A 22,773-nucleotide genomic window follows, 5' to 3' on the forward strand; every position below is an offset into this window, starting at 1 on the left:
CACACGCCGAGTCCCGACGGCCCCAACTCCCTCGGGGCTGCAGCCACGCTCCGGGACAGACGCCCATCCGGCCCCGCCGCTGGCGGGACGCTACGGGACGCTGCGCAACGTTCCCTAACGTTCCCTCCCTCTCTCTCTCTCTCTCTCTCTCTCTCCCGCTCGGGAGGAGCCGCGGAGGGGGAGAGAGATGGAGGGGGCCGCGGTGCTCGGCGCCGCGCTCACCATGCTGCTGGCGGCGGTTGATCTCTCTAGCGGGACAGCTCCGGGTCCATACCTCCCACCTTCGCGCCAACTCTCGCAACCCGGCGCGCGGCACTGTCGTCACAGCTGCGACGGGCGGGGCGGGGCGGCCTGCGTTGGTAGTGTCGGGAGCTCCGCGGCGGCCTAGCCCTGCAGCCGGGGCCTCCGCGGCATCATTGCGCGGCCGCCTTCCTGTTTCCGCTCTGCTGCTGCCAGTGCAGGCGTCAACAACCGGTACCCTGCCACTGGGCTGCACCGCTTCTAATCGCGGTGCTGAGTCTGGCAGCTGCTGCGGGTCTGGCCTGCAGGAACGGGAACGGGTCGAGCAGCGCGCGTCAAAATGTAGGGCTGCGGCGCCATAGGGAATCGCTGTGGCCTAGGACACCGCTGACAGAGAAAGGGAGTTGGCAGCCTTAACCGTTACAACAAAGTGAACTGTTCCAGGCTCGTTGAGATACACCGGGGTTTAATGTATTGAGACAAAACGAAGCATCCCAAGTACGTGAACAGCCGTTTCTGGAGGGCTGAAGTGCAGTTTACATCAGGAGAATAGAACAAGTTGGCTAAAGTTTAGAGGCAATTTCAGAATATGTAGCTGCTGTACCACCACAATATTTTTTAACTAAAAACAGTATTTTAGTGCAGTCACTGCAAGTCAGGTATGTGTCAGTGCAGAATACACAATAACTGCCCTGTGATGAATTGCTTGTTGGTCCCTTCATTCTTCTTTCCTGGTTGTGCAGGAAGTGTTAGGATTTAATTCCTCTGGCATATTCTCTGCCTTGATTCCTCTAGGGTATTTTCTCCCATGCATTAAAGCTTAGCAGAGCTCAGAGCCTACATCTGAGGAGTCAAAGAGAAACTAGAAACCTATACTCTGTCTTCACCCATTATTTAATTTCTAATAAATGTCTAATGAAATCTTATATGTTTTCTTCCATTTTTTCCCTGTGCTTGCTGAACACTGGGAGGAAATAAACGGGGCAAACCCAATAAAACCCATTTCCCTCTCAGTAATCACTCATCTGATGTTTAGATTCTGCCAACTGAATTGCTAATTATTGTGAGTCTTGGAAAAGAATGGGGAGGCCAAACAGAATTTGTGACGTTAAAACTACTCGTGAAAAAGGTGAAGATTTGTGCTTGTCTCAAAGTGCAGTTTCTAGTATTGTCATTTGTATATCTTCTGTATCCACTTCATTTTCTTTCCTTTTTCTGTTTTTTGCCTCCAAGAACAAGTGACTGTCTACTTGGTGGTCTGGTCAAACTCCAGCGAAACAGAGATATGAAAGTCAGATCTTGTTCTATCTGAGAAAACATGAATGCAAATGATAACCTATTACCATTCCTGTTTAATTCTTTAAGTTGGACTTTGTAAGATCCTGTTTGTATAAAAATTGATCATTTATGAACACACGTGGTCAGGCATCTCTTACATTTTCAACATTAGCATAGCTTGTGAGTTTGGACTTCTGCATAAGACAGACATGACAGAGCGAGTAAGTAAGCGCAGACCCACAGCACAGGCTGTTTTTTTCAGCCTCTTTTGCAAGTTATTCCATATGCACTCAACTACAATGGGTATGCAAACAAAACTGGGATCACTTTAGAAAAACATTTCCAATGATGTGTTTGTATTTTAGTATTTAATTCTCATCATGTATTTTTTAAAGCTGTGTGTATTCCTGATACCAGAACTAAAGAGTAGTTAAAATGGCTGACATTGGTAAGAGGCAGAATGACTGTTTAAATAATGCTAAAAGAATTATTGCAGGTGGTTATCTGTATTTGTAGTTGATAAATTTGCCTAGAATAACATCCAGCAGAGCACTATCTGCATGTGGGCTTGTGACACATTCATGTTTCTTGGAAGGCAAGAGTTTAACCCTTTATGAAGAGATCAAACTGAAAACCTGGAATGACTATTATTCACTCTTGGGCATGGTCAGGAGACAGAATACCTCTGTTCCTATGTGGATGGCTACGAAACCACTGAAGTGGGAAAAACCTCACTCTGATACAGGGAACAAAACCTGAATACTTGTATTATGATGCCTTTTGTGAGATAAAATGAAGGCAGTAACCTTTCTGAGTCTATAAGTGAACATGGGTCATGTTTCAAAGGCATATTACAAGACTAAAAGTACAGCTTTTTAAAAAGTAGCTATAAAGTACACTCAACATCATCACTCTATTTACAACTAAGATAAGTAATTTAAAAAATTAGACTTGTTTTGTACCTTTCTGAAAATTGCAGATTATTTGACTTTTTATGGTGGCAGGTTTTTTTCCAGAATACATGAAAAAGTTGAAATACTAATTCTTGAGCTTGAGGGTTTTTCCTCTGTTGAACAAAACCAGGCCCAGTTGTTATTATTAGTGAAGTCTTTCTTATTAACAGGAGGTTGCTATTAGAAAAATACATTTTCTTATATTTACAAAGTTTTTAAAAAGTATTTCTGTTATTTTCTTGATTATTTAATTTTTTTCCGTATTGATATGTTGATTCAATTTTGAAATTTAAAACAACTTTTACTGCAACTTTTGAAGCAATGTATTATTTACTGCTCTACAAAATCTGTACTTAGAATTGTTTGAAACTCAATAGAAATATGAGGCAGATACTTGTAACTTAACGCTGAGATACTTTTGAAGTCCATAAGGCTTTGTGTCTTACATGTTTTAGGGGACAACACGCCATTGATCATTTAAGAAATCTTTATAACAGAACAGAGATGTTCTGAGCTTTGTATGTGTCCAGAGGACCTCTGAGGTTAGGAATTGCCCTGGAGGAATACTGTATGGTAATGCTAAAATGATTAGGAAAACACAACAAAACTACATTTCCTGAAATCAAAATTTCAGGTTGAATTTTGTATTTTTTCATAGCATTAATAGGCATTAAAGTAGTCATTTACTAGATGGTAGGCTCTGTTTTGGAGGCCTCCTATAGAGATACTTTGCTTACTAGAGTCTCTAGTAAAGAACGCCAAATTTCTCTCACTTTGTAGAAACAGTAATTAGCATTTTGTTGCAGACCAAAAATTCCAAAAATTCTTTGTAAATCTGTGGTCTAGTTTCTATTTACATTAGGCTTTCTATAGAATCCATCACAATTATGCGTCTTTAGAAAAGACCTGAGCCCGTCTCAAACAGTTTTTGCTGTATAAGGCAAAGGTATAGGGCAAAAACAAGTGTTTGATTTGCATCACAGTGTTGAGGGCCATTACATAAGTTGTGCTTTTTTTAGCCCCTAGCAGCTGATGCTAATGTAAACATTACACTTTTGTAAGTGAACTTTGTCTTTAGGTCTTTTCTCTCTCTTCATTTACATACCGAGGCAGAATGAATGTGGCTTGACTTGTCTGCTTGGCCTGACATTGCATCCATTCAAAACTCCTGTTGACTAATGTGTTCAGCATTTCTGCAGGTCAAACCCCAGGCTTTCAGGCTGAGCCCCTAAACCAAGGAGAATACATATTCAGTGCTAAGTGAAGAGTTGTGTTTAAAATTTGAATCACTTGCCTTGGCAGAGACAAAGAAAGGAAATTTGATAGCTGAGAATCAAACTGAATAGTCACTAGACTTCCCAACTGCAGTAGCAGTAATGGCGATTGCCTAGAGGCCTCAGCCTCTCCCACCTTTGAGGCATTCTGAAACCAGATTCATTAAGTGCATGGCCAGAGACAGGAAATCCCACTGTGCAGCACTGTACTGACAACCACATACAGCATTATATGGAGCCTTTACTGACTGCCTTTTTGAGCTATTGGAATAATTAATTCCTTCCTCTTCCCCTCTCTCTGCACGCTCACTTCTCAACAGTCCTTGGTCACATCTCCCTCATCTATGCTAATTGTTTTCCAAATTAGGAATCACAGTCTTTCCCCAACTCAGCTAGCTAATCAAAACCTTCTGAATTCAAGTCACTACATGACTCCCATCAGTTAAATTGCTTCCTCTTTAACTTTATCAAGTAACATTATAGCCCAAACACTTAAGTATGACAAGGCAGTAAGAAACTGGATTCAGAGGCCTGAAAAACTGAAACATTTTTGAACCTTGATTATAGCATGCTTCCACTCATATAAATAATAAGGAAAGAAATACAGGTCATAACATTGTCCATATCAAGTGTCTGGGAGCACAAGTCACTGCTGCACCTTTCACATCTCATGCAGATGCAATTCATTGTCTGCAGTAAGATGCCAGTGGTACTAACTCTGCCATAGTTAGTGGGGAGAAGCCTGTTCACGTTACCTTTCCAAGGCATTGCATGGTATTACAGAGCTGTCATGAGCATTTTGAATATAAGCGTCTGATAATCGTGATAACTAACTGCTTTAGAAGTACAGGGACATCCATAGTGACTTGTGTTTGAGTTTTCTTTCATAAAGTACCATACATACAATCAAAGTTTTTAAGTGTTAAAATAGAAATATTATCTTCATGCAATAACTATCCAAATTAGCATTTCAAATGCTATTCCACAGAATAGAAAAGGAGCATGTCAGTATATACAGCAGAACGACTTGGTACAGTCCCTATCTACTCCTCTCTTTCCCAAGCTGCCTTTGGTGGGATCTTGGCTGAGATGTGTGGACCAGTTACTTCAGGTAGTTGAGGGAATGCTGTGTTTGTTATATGAGAGAGACTCAGGTTAGATGCACAGCTACCTCACCAGCAGGAATCTTGCAGTGCAGAAGATATCAATGGGAGCATTCCTCTATGATTAAACTGTTTCTTGTTGCTGCAGAGAAATGGTTATGCACATGCATTGTTGTTTTGTTGTTTATTATAAAAACAAATAAAATGTCTCCTGTCTTCAACTGATTAATCAGCTTTGTTGTTAAACTAAAGTATGTCTCAGTTACATTATGCAATGCTGCAGGCATACTCTCACAGGTAGAAAGAGCAGTAGAGTGGCAGTAGCCCAGCAGTCCATCTGGACTTCCATGTCTTACATGCCAGCAGGGCTAATTCATCTAAGCAGAGGGTTATACTTAGGTAAGTTGTTCCCATGTTCAGATTTCAGATTTACATGCATATCTTTCTTGAACACAAAGTTACTTCACATCACTGTCTTGTTCCACAGATCGCATCAGCAACTGTGGTCTACCTGTGGATACACTTTATGTTAGTGTACCTTAGGAAAAGCAAAAATAGCAGGCATCAGTCTTACTGTATTGAGTAAGTTGACTATATCTCAGTACAGGCAGTTTTGCTGTAATTTGATACATGTTAAAAGATTATATTGCATTAAATTATATTGCTCGGTAAGATACTTGCTGTACTGATGGCCCAGCTGTGTATACCAGGATTGTTAAATTGATCAATACTGAAATAGCATCTTTCAGGGCTAATTATCTTTGCTAACTGTATTTAAAGAAATCTAGGGAAATTGCTTAAGGACTGGAACAGACAGCTGTTAATTTTGTACTGCTGCTGTACATAGAGCTGAACAGTAGATTTTTGTACAGGAGAGAAGAACAGTTGCATGTGTTTGAAAGAAATACTAACTTGCTTTGCAGTTTCATATAGTTAGTGGGATGTACATATATCTCTTGTCCACAGCAAAATTTCCCATGAGCCCAGGGAGAATTTTTCAGCAGAAGTAGCATGTTCGAGCAAAACAGGACTGAGGAATGATGTACTGCCCTTCCAGACACCCAGTTACACAGTGGGATAAATCACCTCTAATGGGAGACTGTTGTCTGAATTATATTTGTGCTGTGTTTCCTCAAAATACAGCTGTATGATGAATAAAGACGTGATAGCTTGTCAGCAGCCTCTATCACCTATACTCTCCCACCCAAATAAATTAGCTTTAAATAATGCTAGATGAGTTACTAGCATTTATATTGTTCAGGCAACCTATTTTCCTGCAGTAAGAAGCCAGATAGGTGTCTCAGTGAACATACAGAGGCCACCTCCCTAAAAATTACTCCATTCTCTGACTTATTCTAGGTCTCACAGTTCAGGCTAATCATTGACAGGGCTGTTATGATCACAGGCTTTTAGTGAAGCTTTGATAAGACACTCTGGCAGTTTGTGGCAAATGAAGACAGTCTGCACGTTGGGGACTCCAGCGAATGAATGGGTTTTTTTCCGCAGCAGTACAAGAAATCTCACTTTTAACACTGGCGCTATAAACCAGCATAATGAGCAGTCAGCGACTGGAGAGATTTGTTGCTTTTTGGACATTAGTTTTCATAAGGATGGTTACTGGGCTTTCTGGAGAGGGAAGATCTGTGTGGAAAAAGGACCCCAACTTCAGCCCTGTGAGTGAAACACAGATGTTTTTGTATGACACTTTCCCCAAAGAGTTTCTCTGGGGTGTAGGGACGGGGTCTTTCCAGGTTGAAGGCAGCTGGAAGAAGGACGGGAAAGGCTCCTCCATCTGGGACCACTTCATCCACTCAGAGTTCAGGGCTGCTAACAGCACAGATGCCTTCAGTGACAGTTACACCTTGTTGGACAAAGACTTGTCTGCTCTGGATTTTTTGGGTGTTACTTTTTACCAGTTTTCAATTTCATGGTCAAGGCTTTTTCCCACTGGAGTGGTAGCAGCTCCCAATGAAAAAGGACTCCAGTATTATAACAGCCTTATTGACTCTCTGCTCTACAGAAACATTGACCCTGTGGTTACACTATACCACTGGGACCTGCCCTTAATGCTGCAGGAAAAATACGGGGGATGGAAAAACGAATCAGTAATTGATATCTTCAATGACTATGCCACCTTTTGCTTCCAGACCTTTGGAGATCGTGTTAAATACTGGATTACAATCCACAATCCGTATTTAGTTGCTTGGCATGGGTATGGCACAGGTATTCATGCTCCTGGAGAGAAAGGGAAAATAGCAACTGTCTACTCTGTAGGACACAATTTGATCAAGGTACAGTATAGTAAAATTTTACAAACTGGTTGTGCACCACCGTGGGAAATGATGGGAGCAATCAATCATGTGATCAGTGTTTCAAATAAGTATCAAGGACCGTGAGAACAACAAGAAATAACCCTTAGCTATGGCAGTCTTTTTTAATCTTCGTGTTGATTTCATTGTTGTTGTCATAACAGCTGACTCAGCAATTACTTGCTTTAAAATGCCTGTTTATTATTTCATTAAGTTTTGCCTACACAATCTGTCTGTTCAAGAGCATGATACTCCTACTTTATCCTTTCCACTTACTAAAACACACTAACATGGCCATTCATTTGGCTATACTGAAATGACTATTCTATTAGTTTAAAATGAAATTTATTGCATTCTACTTGCAACAGAGTATGTATATATAAATATGATTAATTCTACCTTAATAAGATTCTATTGCAAAATGTTTATTGCTAAACTATCAAGGTCTGTAGTTGTTGGGTTTGGAAGTAAACAGATGTCCTCTTCTGTATTTGAGAGTTTCAAAATTATAGTATTTCCATGATGGTTTTAGCATTTTAATTTTTAAGTCTTATTGATCAGCTGTCTTCTACAGAATTACACCTCCTGAAGGCTTAATCCCATGATCAGTAGCTTCAACAGATGCAGCACTGGGTCCTAAATTCATGGTACTCTTTCTTTGAGAAGGACAAAAAAGAAGCCTGAAGTGAGTCTTATTTTTTAAGGGAAAAGCAGAGATTTTGTTCCTGGTATTCTCAACAGTGTTACAGCATTGCAGCATTACAGCATCTTCTCTGATAGATTACAGATTTCATTCTACAGAGTAGCTAATTCCTAGGCATAGCAGTTTATATTCCTATTTTCTCCTGCTATAATTTAAAACAATTTCCAATAACAGCAGTTTAAGGTAAGAATTAACAATGGCACCACACCATGTTTTTCCATCGGTAGCACTCAAAGTACTTTACAGAGCAGTCACTAGCTGGTGTCTGTTTGACAGAACAGCTAGTGAACACAGAAGCAAAGGCTGCTAAGCAGTGTGCTCGGGAGATCCATGCAGAGAAAACAATCCACGGAAGAAGAACTCAACATTTCAATTTAAAAAACTCATTTGCCTGTTACTGTGTATGCTGGCCATACACAGAGAGTAATAATTGCTACTGATCATTTTGAAGGACCTTACACTGCTTCCACGGAAATGAATTCTGAAGCCTGATGCTTATAAATTGCTAAGGGGTTCACCTAGACAAATCTCTGTTTACCTGTGTGATCATTACCACTAACATGGGGAGCATGTGGAACCTCAGACCAGATGGAGACTGGCCATCAAAAGTGTATCTCCTTTCTCCATTAAAGGAGACTGTACTTCATGAAAGCAACATAGGAAAACAATGATAACATGTAACTTTCTGTGCAACATTTGAAAGGCACATCAAAGAAGATATAAAAACTACGAACTTGCTCCTGAGGCAGAGAAGAAAAAGCTGCACACAGGAAAGTTTGATTGATTTCTTTGATTTAACAGTAAATAAAACTGACAAGAAGCAAGAAAATACAAAGCAGATGAATCGCTGTGGCTGGAACTAAATGAGATACATGCCTGATACATTATTACCATTTTCTCTCAATCTAGTTATGTTCTTTTATACTTAGGTTGAGGTTTGTAAAGATCACAAACTGCAGACCAAGGTGTCTTCTTTTCATCCTCTGTATCAGTACCTTCCAGGCAGTTCTTCCTTTGCTACAAAACAGGCAGAACGGGGCTTCTCCCCCAGCCCCTGTTAAAGATCATTCACACTCCTTTCCATCTGTCAGAAAAGCCCAACGGAAAACTGACAGAATAAGATCTCCCTAAAAGTTTTCCTCATGGACATGCTTTCATATCAAATACTGAGAAAAGGTGATAAATTCCCTTTCAAATACAATGCCTCTATATAGATCTGTCACAGCTCAGGTTCATCTCTGTGCCCAGCTGCCTTACTCCCAGCTCTTCAGTAGCTCCCACTATGCCAGGATCTCTTTGTGGACACTGCTGTCTTTGGGATCTTTGGATGATCATGTCCCATAGAAGTCCTATGATTGATTCCTGTTAAAAAACAGTTTCTGATGAATGAATGGGGAGTAATTTTAATCTCTACATCCAACCAGACACTTTCTTCCCATCCTCCAAAGGGGCCTCCTTTCCTCAGCATCTAGATGAAGCTACACCAATGCCCATATTTCTTACAGGAGGAGGGAAATCTGTCTCCATCAAATTCCTAGGCAGAATTGTCTATGCCTGTAAAAGTCTTTGCTGGGGGATTTTTCAGAAAGCAGTAGGAGCCATCAGTGGTGTAAAATTCAGCACCAATTTGTATATTTTTTTACATGATTTGTTGTTGCAGATTATCTTTTTTACACTTCTTGGAAATGATAATTTAAAACATAACCCAAATGCAAGGCAGCACACAAAAAGTTTCTTAGTAAATCCTAAGGCAGACTTTCAAACCACCCTCTTAGAAATTTAGTTGCCTACATCACAACAGCCGTTTCTTCCTTCACAAGGATTGAGATTCAAAGTCAGTTTCCAAAATAAGGGCTTCAGCTCTATTGACTACATGTCATCTTTACCACAGATCAACAGGGCCTTGAACTGAAATATGCTTTCCAAATAAGCCACACACACCTGCCCGCCTTTTAAAGTGTTTAACACCATCTGTTCAGACTCTGTACTCTGGCTCTTCATGGTTTAAAGACCAAAATGATTAAACACAAAGCCAGAATCATTTTATGAGCATTTTCATAATTCTAGTTTTCCTAAATTGTCTCACTCTCCAGCACACTCAAATAACTCCATATACCCCTGACATTGTTTTGTGTGCTCATTGCTGAGATATTAAAGGAAAATTGCTTGACTTTAACACATCTTAAGAATTGGAAAATATCAGTCTTTTCAGTAGTAAGCTCTTTGCATACATACATGATAAATTACAGGATCAGAGTTTGAAGGAGTATAAGAATATTTCAAGAAGAGAACAATACTGTTGCCTTAATCTTATTAAATTGACTTATGTAACCTTTTTACTGGGTTAATAGTAACCGACTTCCCACTCTCTTTCAAGTCTATGCAATAATTTCTATATTGATACCAGGAAAATATGCTGAAATTAATGTCATACGTATCTAGAATAAACACACAATATTGATCCTGCTTTCACTGTGTGTTTAGCCTTGACATTTGTCCTTGATCTAACAAAGAAAGTGAAAGATTAGGGATTAAACTCTAACTGAAAAAAAAAGATTAGTCAAGATTTACTTAAAATAGCCAATTTGATGTATGATACAGCCTTTAAATTGATGTTTGTTTCATATGTGGTCTTACAAAGCAAGTTGTATTAAGCAGTTGGTTCTATCAACAATAGTTTGCACTTAGCACTTTCCATCTGAGAATGTTAAGCTGCTTTACAGATTCTGTAACTCAAAACAGAATTCTAGTCAAGCACGTGCTTTTGTCTCTACTGTCTGTAAAAACCCTTAGAGCAAAGGGTGTAAAAAACTATAGAGCAGCAGTTTTTTTCAGTAGAGTTAACCCTCAGTACTAAGAGACATTAGTGACACAGGTGAGTTTGTATATGGGGATCCTATCTTGACTCATATTACATGTATTTATTTGCACTTGATATCTACTCCTGTAGAATTATACTTGTGGCTGTATTCTGTACTGTAGACAATATTTTTAATAATAAGTTTACTTTCTTCTTATCTACCTCCTGAAGATGCCTACAAATACAGTGAGCTGTCCCTGATTGTCTTTTACATGCCAGTGCTGCATTCTAATTAGTTGGATTTTGGCAAAGTCCTCTTTCTCCACTTTGCCTAGAAATGTGCGATTACTAAGGTTTACCTGGTGCTACTGTCATGCTGCTTGGCACTGTACATGATACAGCTGCCTTCAGCAGGGTTTTTCTTGTTAAGCCAATGCAGCCATGTACCTGTGATTCAACAGTGCTCTTAGTAGCCTGTGTCTGAAGGGAAAGAAATACAAATGAGGTAGGAAATCACTGGGAGCAGAGAACAAAGGAGGCCTGGCTCCAGCAGCCACCCCAGGCTGGAGGACCTCTGGGAGAGGACAGTGAGTGTAACAAGAGATGGCACTGGCCACTGAAACTTTCTGATGAGACTGGTAAGAAATAAATCAGTTTTGTAATATTCTGACTGTATCTTGCAGGTTGCCTCATGAGTACAATTTTGCTGACTTCCCTTTTCAGCTGCAGAACCTGCGTTTCAAAGGTTAACGTTGCTTTATCAGTATTTTCAAAGACAGACCTTGAACAAATGTTACGAGCATGACCTTAGAAACCATAAACAACAGATACGTAAAATTTCACAAACTGCAATTCTTTGGTACTCCCCAGGCTAGCCAAATATCTACCTGACATCAGGTCTTCTGTTGTTTTAAACTGTCAAGGCTGTGTGTTTCTAGATAAATTAACTCTAATTATTGTCAAAGGTAAGCAATGCTGTTTGGCTTGGTAATGATGGCAGCCTAACTCGGCACTCTGAGTGTTTCACAATGCTTCTCAATGTTTCTTCTGGGTGCAAACTGTTATTTTCTGTCCAGCTGAAGAGTATAAAGCCACGCTTCAGGAATAAGGTAAACCCTGAGTTACTTGGCAACTCCTTAAACAGGAGAGGTCAGCTCCCCTCCCCTGTGTCAGACCCCTGGCAGGCTTCATGCTGTGATCCAGAATCACTCTCCTCTGACACCATAGCTCTCCCCTTTTCCAGTGGGACTTTGACAATGCTAGTGATTCCTCAGTCTCCCAGGTATTCCTTTTTATGTGTAAATTTTGACTGCTGTAGTCTCGTATTTAAGTAATTAACAACATGACATTTGAAGGTAATTCTGGTGTGTGACAACGTTAAGCTTTCTAAAACATGATGATAATCAGAAAAATGGAAGTAAGATGTGATACAAGGTATGCTTTCATTGTCACTGACATCAATAGCAAAACTTCTGTCTGCCCTAGTGCAGTCAATATTTGGCTAACTCTGAGTAATAAAATAGGCCATACCGAATAGATCTTATGAGACACTGCTGCCAAATTCCCTTTAAAACCAAAATGTTGTTGGTCTCTACTTCATTCTGTGCTGTTACATGTACTGTCAGAATTATTATAGCAGCTTCAGAGAAGAAATGAACTAAAATCCTGAATCAAAATTATCACACAGAACTGTGAAACTTGACATTTAGGTTCAAACTTCACAGTTGGGTCCTTTCTGCAAGTTTTTACATTTAGGGACTGTGCAAATATCAGAAGTTGAACACATACTCATGTGATTATCCCAAGAAGAGGGATGGGCGGGACGTGGCTTGACCAGAGTAAATCCAGATAATGCCCGTAGCACAGAGCAGTGAATAGAACAGAGCCAACACTGACAAAGGAAACATCATTTGAGATGCATAATTTATGGAAGGAACAGTTGTAAAAATGGTTTAAGGTTTTAACTGTATCAGCAGTTACTGTCTGACAAAGACAGACCTAGTGGGAATGTCTGGATCACAGAGTTCAAATCCCAGCATTAACAGCTGTTTATTCCCAAAGTGTCTGTGTAACAGCTGTTCACAGCCCTGCTGGGACATCTCATGAAATTTAGACCCATGCTAACAGGCAAAAAGCCAGAGCCCTCGTGTGTGGTAGGAATAGCACACATGAGACACTAAGCATTGATTGCATCATCTGGAGGCATCTTGCAGTGTCACAGTAATTGCCCATTACAGCTGAGCAGGATAATTAGCATGCCTTAGCTGTTAATACTTCCACAGCAGTCTGCAGTGAATCAGATGCAGCTCCCTGCCTGTCTGGCTGCCAACGTACACAGACATCTATCAGAGAGTTACAATTTAATGCTGTTTTTTTCTCTCATCAGGCTCATGCAAAAGTTTGGCACAACTACAAAACCCACTTTCAACCATACCAGAAGGGGATGATGTCCATAGTACTAGGATCCCACTGGATTGAACCTAACAAATCAGAAGATGCTTTGGACATTGCTAAATGTCAGCAGTCTATGGACAGAGTTCTTGGATGGTTTGCTAAACCTATCCATGGGGACGGCGATTATCCAGAAGAACTGAAAAGTGAATTCTCGTTTTTGCCACGCTTTACTGAGGATGAAAAGAACTACATAAAGGGAACAGCTGACTTCTTTGCATTTTCCTTTGGTCCTAATAACTTTAAACCTCCAAGCACTCTACCAAAAATGGGGCAACATTTGTCACTCAATTTGAGGGAAGTACTGAACTGGATTAAACTGGAATACAACAGCCCTCGAATCCTGATTGCAGAGAACGGCTGGTTCACTGACAGCCATGTGAAAACAGATGACACCACAGCCATCTACATGATGAAAAACTTCATTAATAAGGTTTTACAAGGTTTGTACACAAGTTAGTTAGTTGTTGGATTTTTAGCTCTTAAAGGTCATTTGATATTTAGACCTTTAATTATTTATTTTTAATAGATAATGGCAATTAAGTTAATTATTAATTACTTATACTGCAGGAGTACAGATCATGGATCAGGATCTCCTGGTGCAAGATGTACAAACACAGAAAAAACCCATACTCCCTGTCCCAGAAAGCTAAAGTCCAACATCTGTGTTGGATTTTAAAACTAATAGGTACAAAACTGAGTCAGAATGAAATGAATTAATGAAAACAAATCTATTGGATATCACTTTTCAGTGCTGGCAGCTCAACCGTAAAGCCTTTGTGCATGTGCAAACACTGACAGCAGGGAAATGAGACTGTAACTACAGACAGTCATTGCTATGCTGGGTCTTACTCCAATGTAAAATGCATTAAGGAAATCAGCAGGAGAAGGCTAACCACTCTTCTGGAGTTCTAATAACACACTTTTAATCTTGGTATTTGCCCTTCATAAAGCCAGTGTACAGGAGTGCCTTCTGAAGGCAAAAGATTTAATTCTGTATTAAATATAAACACTGTTGGTGCATAAAGCCTCTGCAAAACCAGTATTCCGTTTCCTCCCTCAGTTTGGTGGTTATGGGAGAGGGACAGGTGCTGGTCCCTATAAGCATCCTCCCAGCAGGCTGCCCCACTGCTGATGCCACACTGCTGGGATGAGGTGGCTCTGATCCCTTTGCAGAAACCTTTCTTATCCTCAGAAAAGAAAAAACACAAGTAATGGCTTACTTTGACACCAAGTCAGGAAGTGCTGTATCACCAACAAATGTAGTTAAGCCCCAAATGAAGATTATCCTAAAGATGGTTCAAACTGTAAACTTCACGTAGTGCAACTGTATGATATGTCCTGCCTTTTCCAGATTTTGAGGAGGTTACATTCCAGTGTTTGGTTTATGATATTGTACATAGTGCAGTGACCCAGCAGCACAGCCTAGATGCAGGCCTGGTTGGAGGTGTGGAACAGGTAGATGTCCAGACACATACATAAGAAAATCCATAGTGTGTTCTTTTTTGAATCCTCCACAGCAGACCTGGCTGTAATAACCATCTGTGGATTCACACTTCTGAAATACTTGGTCAATGTTCAACCCTTAACTGCCTCTCAGGAATTGTTACCTACAGTTTTACGTATGCGGATACTTCAACGTCTGCCTTGAACTACAGGATTCTCTCTTAACTTTCGCCACTTTTTTATGAAGCAAACTTCAATTTGTCTGATCAGGAATAATATTTGCAATGTATTTTCATATTTTTTCTTATAGAGAAGTCAGTTATAAATTTGCTGTTTGCAACAAATCAATTAGATCACTTTAACCTCAAAACATCATTTATATAGGCTAAATTGCAATGGGATTGTGGCTGTTAAGATACCATGTAACAGGCTGTAAGGAGCTGTATTCTGTGTGTTCAAGGAAGATGCTGTAAACTGCGCACTATATGTCTGTAAGTCACAGCATTGTGAGTCATTAAAATGTGTGATGTATAACATCACCACTGCAATGAACTGACCTCAGTTATGATATAGGAATGCAATTGAAACCGTAGGTTCTTAGTGGCATGTATATGCCTGTCAATACTGCAACTATTACTTTTGCAGAAGGACTCCAAGGCTTCCCCTGTAGCAGACACAGAAATGCCTTGACATATCCTTCTGTGGACGTCACCCCTGGTGACACAGGAGCTTAATTAAATCCTGACCTCTACTACCTTCAGCTCCTTGTGAAGAGTCCTGAGAAAATAAGACAAAACAATGCTGGTCGAGAATAGAGCTTGAAATCAGAGTACTTCATCTTTATTCCTTGGCTTACTCTCGGTGGACTACAGGTGAAATAGTGCTGTCTGCATCAAAATCCTCAGTAACCCCACTTGGTCATTGCTTTGCCCTTGGTATTCCAGCCCTTATAAGGTTAACACGAGGAGTTACACTGTGTTATTTCCTAGATTAAAGCTGGCGACAGGCAGCTAACATGACTGACCATGGAGTTTGGACTTTTTCTTCCAGGCTGCCAGCTGGCACACGCTGTAAGTGCGTAACGAATGTTGTTAGTTGGTGTCCATCAAGAAACTGCTTTGGAAGTTCTGTTGCCCTTCCTGGAGAATTGGGTTCCACATCCAAAAAAACAGTCATTTCTCATGTTTCTCATATATTGTATGTGAAAGATTGTATTTATACTCGTTTGAAGGTGGAAGGACATTAAAATTGCCTGAAAAAACATGCATGTGCTGCACCCATCTGTGACTAAATCAAGCACTGCAGTCTCTGGGTTGATGAGCCCAGCTTCTTCTAAAGTCATTACATGTCCCTGCTGACACATTTAGTTTTTCAATTTAGAAGCTGAACAGACACTCCAAGATGTTAGAGCAGCAGACATCTTTCAAATAAAAGTAGAGAGTTTTAGCTTCAAAGCCAAAAACTGCATCAGTTTTTGCACCCTTCACTTTTAATGATGATTCTCTAATGTCATTGGTACATACTGCTTACAAATCATCAAATACAGCTTAAAATCTGGATGCAGTGTAATGTTTCCTGTTTATTTAGAGCAGAAATAGAGCATCCCATAGTAATTTAATTTCTTAAGGAACTAGAGATGTACATGGGGTTTTTTTAATTAAGAAAGACTAAGATAGATAATGTCTCTCACAGTTTTGCAATGAGTTACAGTGGACCAGTAATCCTATGAGCATTGAGAAAACCCTCAAGATTTTCAAAGTGAATAGGCCTAACTCATAAAGATCCCTTACGTGTGTTACTAAATATGACTCATGACTGTTACTTTCTCTTACACAGCTATTAAATATGATAACATAGACGTGTTTGGTTACACAGCCTGGTCACTCCTTGATGGCTTTGAATGGCAACACGCTTACAACATCAGGCGCGGATTGTTTTATGTGGATTTCAAAAGTGAAAAAAAGGAAAGGATTCCCAAGTCATCTGCACTTCATTATAAACAAATCATACAAGAAAATGGCTTCTTCCCAAGGGAGTCTACCCCAAGCTTGCAAGCGCAGTTCTCATGTGACTTCTCCTGGGGTATCACCGAGTCTGTTCTCAAGGTAAGTGTAAAATACTGGGAAGACTGCGGGAGGCAGAATGATCAACAGCTTTACTGACTGTGCACGGCCCCTGGTGTTCAGGAATCTCAGTGCAAACACGAGTTAAGCCCAGCCGTAATTGCATAGATTCAATTTCATGTATTTCACAGGCTTTGCGGTGAGCGAGGCACAGAGCACTGGGTGCTCCTGCAGCAGAATACCTCTGCAGGAGCCCTCCCAAGGCTGGCCCTCCCTCACCTTCCCTCTGTTTGTGTCTCCATCTGACAGATCAGATCAGATCAGGAAGTTTCAGACCAAGAAGCTGACCCCAAGCGGCTGTTCCTGGGTTATTTTTCAACCAGGGGAGTTTCCCAATCCAGTTGCAGCATGGCCATAGGAATGCCCACGACAGCGTGACGGAGAGGGTGGCACAGGGCAGGGACAAGGTGGTTACGCTGGTGGCAGCAGAAATACCTGCAGGCTCAAGGTCCTGTCTAAAGTTAATGGACAAGGCAGAAACAAATTCCTGGGTTGATCCTGGCTCTGGGTGCTGTTTCCACAAGTGGGTAACAGCCATTCTTTAAAATGATTTGTACCACAAAGATAACCAACATCAGCACATTGGAATAAAAAAAAAATAATCATGTGCTACATAGAACCTTGTTAACTAGTAGGAGACAATAAAGATATGACTAAACGCTACAAGCTGTTTATGTCAGATATTTGCATAGGCAGACAGACTACCAGTAAGACCAGGGAACACTATGTCACAGTTTCACAAGGCTGATCTCACCAGTAGTGCCAAAATAATCCATGCCTGCCTTGTACAACCCCTGGTGCTTGTTCTTACCACCCTGCTCTCCTGCCAGCTGCTGCTGTTTGCATGACCACAGAGTGAGCTCTGTCAGGGAGACATACCTGTGTGAAAATACATGTCATGTAGACTGGTGGCAAGGGATGGGAAAGACAGTGCAATTGTGATGTTTTCAGGAGACGGAAGAAGCAGAACAGGTAAGACAACCACTAGCACAGACAAAGCTGATATAGGCAAGTTGGTTATCCTCATTCCCTCTGAGCATCTGAGCAGCGCCTTCTGACATTCAGCACTAATCCCACAGCCAAACACAGGCAGAAATGCAGACTACAAGCAGGCATTTATTTAATTAAACCCTGCTGTAACATATTGCTGTTTTCACAGGCAGAGTCTGTGGCTTCCTCACCGCAGTTCTGTGATTCCAGCCTGTACCTCTGGAACGTCACAGGAGACGGGCTCCTGCACAAAGTTAAGGGGGTGAAGCTAAAAACACGACCAGAGCAGTGCACAGATTTTGTCAGTATTAAAAAGCAACTTGATCTTCTGGAAAAAATGAAAGTCACCCATTACAGATTTGCACTTGACTGGTCGCTCATTTTACCCAATGGAGATTTGTCAGTGGTCAACAGGCAAGTTCTTAGGTATTACAGATGTGTGATTAGTGAAGTACTGAAACTCAACATTCAATCCATGGTCACCTTGTATTATCCAACTCATGCCTACCTAGGCCTGCCAGCTCCATTGCTGCAGACAGGAGGATGGTTGAACCAGTCTACTGCCTATGCTTTTCAAGACTATGCGGCTCTGTGTTTTCGGGAACTTGGTGATTTGGTTAAACTCTGGATTACAATAAATGAGCCTAACCGGCTAAGTGATGTCTACAACAGGAGCAGCAACGACACATACCGGGCAGCACACAATTTACTAATAGCACATGCCATGGCCTGGAGAATATACGATGAGCAGTATCGAGCCTTTCAGTATGGCAAAGTGTCCCTGTCCCTGCATTCGGACTGGGCTGAGCCTGCCAACCCCTACTCTGAATCCCATTCAAAAGCTGCCAACAGGTTTCTTCAGTTCGAAATAGGCTGGTTTGCCAACCCCATATTTAAAACTGGGGACTATCCAGCTACTATGAGGGAATACATCCGCTTTAAAAACAAAAAAGGCCTCTCATACTCTTTGTTGCCATCCTTCACAAGCAAAGAAAAGCAGCTCATCAAAGGTGCAGCTGACTTCTATGCCCTGAATCATTTCACCACCAGATTTGTGGTTCATGAACCTCAAAATGGGAGCCAGTATGAATTTGATCGTGACATTCAATTTCTGCAGGATATCACCTGCCTGAGCTCCCCTTCTCGTCTGGCAGTGGTGCCCTGGGGACTACGCAAAGTTCTCAGGTGGATTAAAAACACCTACGGTGACATTGATATTTACATCACAGCAAATGGAATAGATGACCAGTCCCTAGACAATGATGAACTTCGAAATTATTACTTGGGAAAATACGTACAAGAGGTTTTAAAAGGTGAGTATATGATAAATTGAAGTTCCCCAGAGCCATTTGTGTGGCACAGATCCAGACATCCCTTAAGCAAGCACCTAAGACTTGCTGCAGACAGAGCAAGCAGCTCTGGTTGAGATGTAGAAACTGGCCACTAGCATTCAGCCCTGAGGAGCTCAATTCCACAGTCACAATCAGGGCAGATACAACGCAAAGCAATGGAATCAAGCTCCTTATATGAAATACAGCCACAGCTGTATCCTGTTTAAATTGTGTGAGAATCCATGTGGACTTGCATATAGAGCAGGGTAGTTATTCAGAGGTTAGTAGAAGGTGGTACATGAGACCAATAATTCCCAAGAGATAATTCTAATTTCTACTCTACAAAGAAAGGTGGAAGCCTCCTTAATTGCTTGCTGAACTAGAGTCATTGGACAGGAAAGCACAAACAAGTCCAAAGGGACCTGAAGGGACATACAGAATAAATACAGGAGGTCACCAGATTTTGAAGGAGCTGCTATTGAGGGGGGAGTCAAACTCTCCTGTTCCACTGCTTGCTTTTCCCTAGGCACCTAAGGAAATCTAGTTCTTCACTTTATAGAAAAATTGGTAACAGTTATGGAGATAGAGGACAAACTTTTCAAGGCAGTGATCTTCAGCAATTGCTCATTGTATGAGGAATGCTGCAGGAACCTCACCCCTCTCATCCCACTTCCTCCAGCCAAACATTAAAAGGAAAGCAGTGAGCCACAGGATACAGAAAGGCCTCGGTACCTGAACCACACAGCCAAAATGAGACACACAGTATACCCCTGCACTCAGTATTCCCTATTGGTAAGCACTAGCAACTTCCCTGATTAGGACATGGGGCCTCTAAAAGCTCTTCTGTGGCACCTGTCCCTAGACATACATAGTCTATGTATCCTGATTTCTCCTCTCTAGGAGCTTGCTGTGTAAAAAAATGAGACAGGTCATACTCATAGCTAAGCATGGCTTCAGATTACTTTCCAACACCAAGAAACAGAGCATTTCTTGTTGTTTCTCCAGTGCTTAGCTCTTTCTCAATTAGTGTAGGACTAATGAACATCTGCTGATTTATTTCCCATGCTAATTTCACATTGCAAACTAAAGAACAGTAGGTTATTAGAGGAAGTAAGTTATTACAGGTTGTTTAAAGGGCTCTTCATCATAGTACTCTCATTTAATACTCTTTGACACTTCATCACATAATGATCCCCCAGTTTACAATGTTCTTGCTTAATCTGGGTCACATCCCTGACAGTGCTCTCTGCTTACCCATGAACTGGAGAGATGTTTACTCACCAAGGACTGCTATTTGACATCATTATTTTCACCCAGCACTCAGGTGCAGCAGTCTAACATGCAGTTGTGTACTGAGTTTGGAGCAGGGTGGGAATTTTCAGAAAGCTCCTCTCATGGCACAGATGAGCAGCTCAGCTGCTTCCCTTGAGTCATTGCAGGTTCTGCTGGATTCCATAAACAACAGCATCTGGCTTTCCCCAGGCAAGCAAGCTCCCAGGCTCTTGCCCTGTTCAAATCTGGCTTTCACAGAGTAGGTCCATAAAATTCCCCAAAACAGTGATGCATTGTTTTTACTTAGGACAGCTGGGAATTATTAAAAGCAGTAAGTATTTTTAGATACAATTACACTTTTTTAATTGATAGATTAACAATTTGAAATCTGACCCTACTACCAGAAAGTTTGTAGGTGATACAATGTTTTATTAACATTTGGGTTTGGTTTTTTGTTCCCCTTCTCAGCATACTTCATCGATAAAGTCAAGATTAAAGGCTACTATGCATTTAAGATGACTGAAGAAAAATCTAAACCCAGATTTGGATTCTTCACTTCGGATTCAAAGGGGAAGCCTTCAATAAAATTCTACAATAACCTGATAAGCAACAATGGCTTTCCTGCTGACCTGCGGTTTTCAGCCTGTGACCCTTCCAGACAAGAAAAGCAGTGTAGCTTCTGCTTGTTCATCTCTCAGAAGAAGCCATTAATATTCTTTACCTGCTGCCTTTTCTCTACCCTTATCTTGCTTTTAACCATTATTTTTTTTCACAAAAGAAAAAGAAGAAAACGTTTTAAGGCAAAAACCATCTGGTGAATGTGTTTCATTTTAAAAAGAGGACACAAGCCCCCTGTCAGTGAGATCTGTCACTGTTTGCATTCTACAGAGGACAGTGCAGATCAGACAACTATGGAAAAACACCTCATCAGTCACTCCAGTCATACACACCAAGCATTTTGTTTGAAACCAGAAAGTAACCACGCACACAGGAGGAAGTCCTATGATGACGTTTGTTCCTGGTGAAATTCCCTTTACCCACCTACTCTACACAGAAGATAAATTTTCTGTGTAAAACAAAGGGAAGAGCATTTTATGATTGCCTGTACCTTGGAATAACAAGTCAAACAGTTTGACTTGAGGTTATTAAGCTGTGAGAATTGATACGCACCTTTCTATGAACCTCTGGACTAAAGTGCACTGTGATGTGTATTCGTGTGATAAATGTTGAGCATGAAACTGCAGTTGTTCGGGTTTACAAATAAAAGCATTATTAAAGCCCAGAAATGTTCAGCTAACTGCAGCAGCAAGAGCGAAATATCCTGGGCCAGCTTCTGACAACACCTCTAAAAAAAACAAAATAAGTTAACTCCATTGTCAACCACCATACCTGTATCTCTGACATACTGGGTAAACTAGAGATCAGATACTAACGTTTTAAGCAAATGTAATTGGATCCACAGGGGACAAGTCAAAATAATTCAGTTACTATTTTTCATCTCCAAAATGAGGCAGCCATAAAATTTTTTACTATCAGAGACAATGAAAATAAATAGTAACTATTAATCCACTCATGGGAATGATTAATGTAATTCTAAATTGGGACTTTTTCAGAGAAATAAATGTATATTCTTACCTTAGATCTGGTCAACTGCCACTGCAAGCCATGGGTGGGCTAAAACCATGAGTTTATTGCTATGGCTGCATTAAGCAAAAACTACCAACCTAAGCATAATGTTCTTAAAGGGTAAATGAACCTCTCTCACATAAGACTTTTCAGGGACAAAACCCAGAGGTTTCCCTTGGTCTGGTTTTGGTCATCTCAAAATGAGCCCAACCTATTTTTCCCTGTGAACTGCACCATAATTCAAAGTTCACACTGGCCTTTTCAGAACACTTCCCAGGCAGGTACCACACACCTCTGGAGAGGGGTAGTGAAGCTGCGCCAGAAATTCAAAGAGGCAAGAATTGGTATCAGTTGAACTCCCACTGTCTTCCTCTGTCTCACAACCTTCCTTTCCAGTGGCTAGTACCATTTTCAAGACACAATGCAACCCCCAACCAGCTCCCACTAGAAGCTAGTTACCTCAGTCCTATGGTTCCCAGAACACACACTTCATGCTGTACTCCTGCAACTCTGAAGAGATGAGGCATGTAAACACATTGCCTCTTGCAACTGCATCTGAACATGCAAGACAGCATCAAACACAAGGTAAACGACTGTGTATGATGATAAAGTAAACAATGATGTAAATGACAGTATTACACCCACTTCGTTAACAGGCTACTGGGAAATATGTGGAAGTGTAACTTGGAGGATAGACTGAATTGACTGAACCCCAAACTCCCAATACTTGCCTCAATCTTGAGATTCAGTTCATAAATGTATGAGGTTATTTCTCCACTGTATTTCAGATGCTTGTCAACATCACAGAAGGTTCACTAATTCAAAAGGTAAGTACTAATAGAACGATGAAGCACTCTAGTCCATTTCACACTAT

At 40.8% G+C, this 22,773-nt stretch overlaps 2 protein-coding genes across 2 annotated transcripts in view; one reads left to right on the top strand and one right to left on the bottom strand.

Moving 5' to 3' along the window:
- Positions 1–365, bottom strand: part of RFC1 (replication factor C subunit 1) — a 37,669-nt gene extending 37,304 nt beyond the window's left edge. The window contains exon 1 of the mRNA XM_061379685.1: positions 223–365. Within this exon, the coding sequence (XP_061235669.1) occupies positions 223–225 (3 nt within the window). The 5' untranslated portion in view covers positions 226–365. The remainder of the gene's footprint in view (positions 1–222) is intronic.
- A 5,647-nt stretch (positions 366–6,012) lies between these two features.
- On the top strand, positions 6,013–22,379 carry KLB (klotho beta). The gene is made up of 5 exons (XM_061379958.1): positions 6,013–7,139; positions 13,047–13,554; positions 16,394–16,662; positions 17,840–18,983; positions 20,742–22,379. The coding sequence occupies exons 1-5, from the start codon at positions 6,402–6,404 to the stop codon at positions 21,089–21,091; spliced, it is 3,009 nt and encodes a 1,002-aa protein (XP_061235942.1). The 5' UTR covers positions 6,013–6,401; the 3' UTR covers positions 21,092–22,379.
- Positions 22,380–22,773: the final 394 nt, after the last annotated feature.

This window comes from Neopsephotus bourkii, unplaced genomic scaffold, assembly GCF_033783945.1.
Source record: "Neopsephotus bourkii isolate Nb327-2 ecotype Australia unplaced genomic scaffold, CSIRO-AGI_Nbou_v1 NB_1780, whole genome shotgun sequence".
NCBI lineage: Eukaryota > Metazoa > Chordata > Aves > Psittaciformes > Psittacidae > Neopsephotus > Neopsephotus bourkii.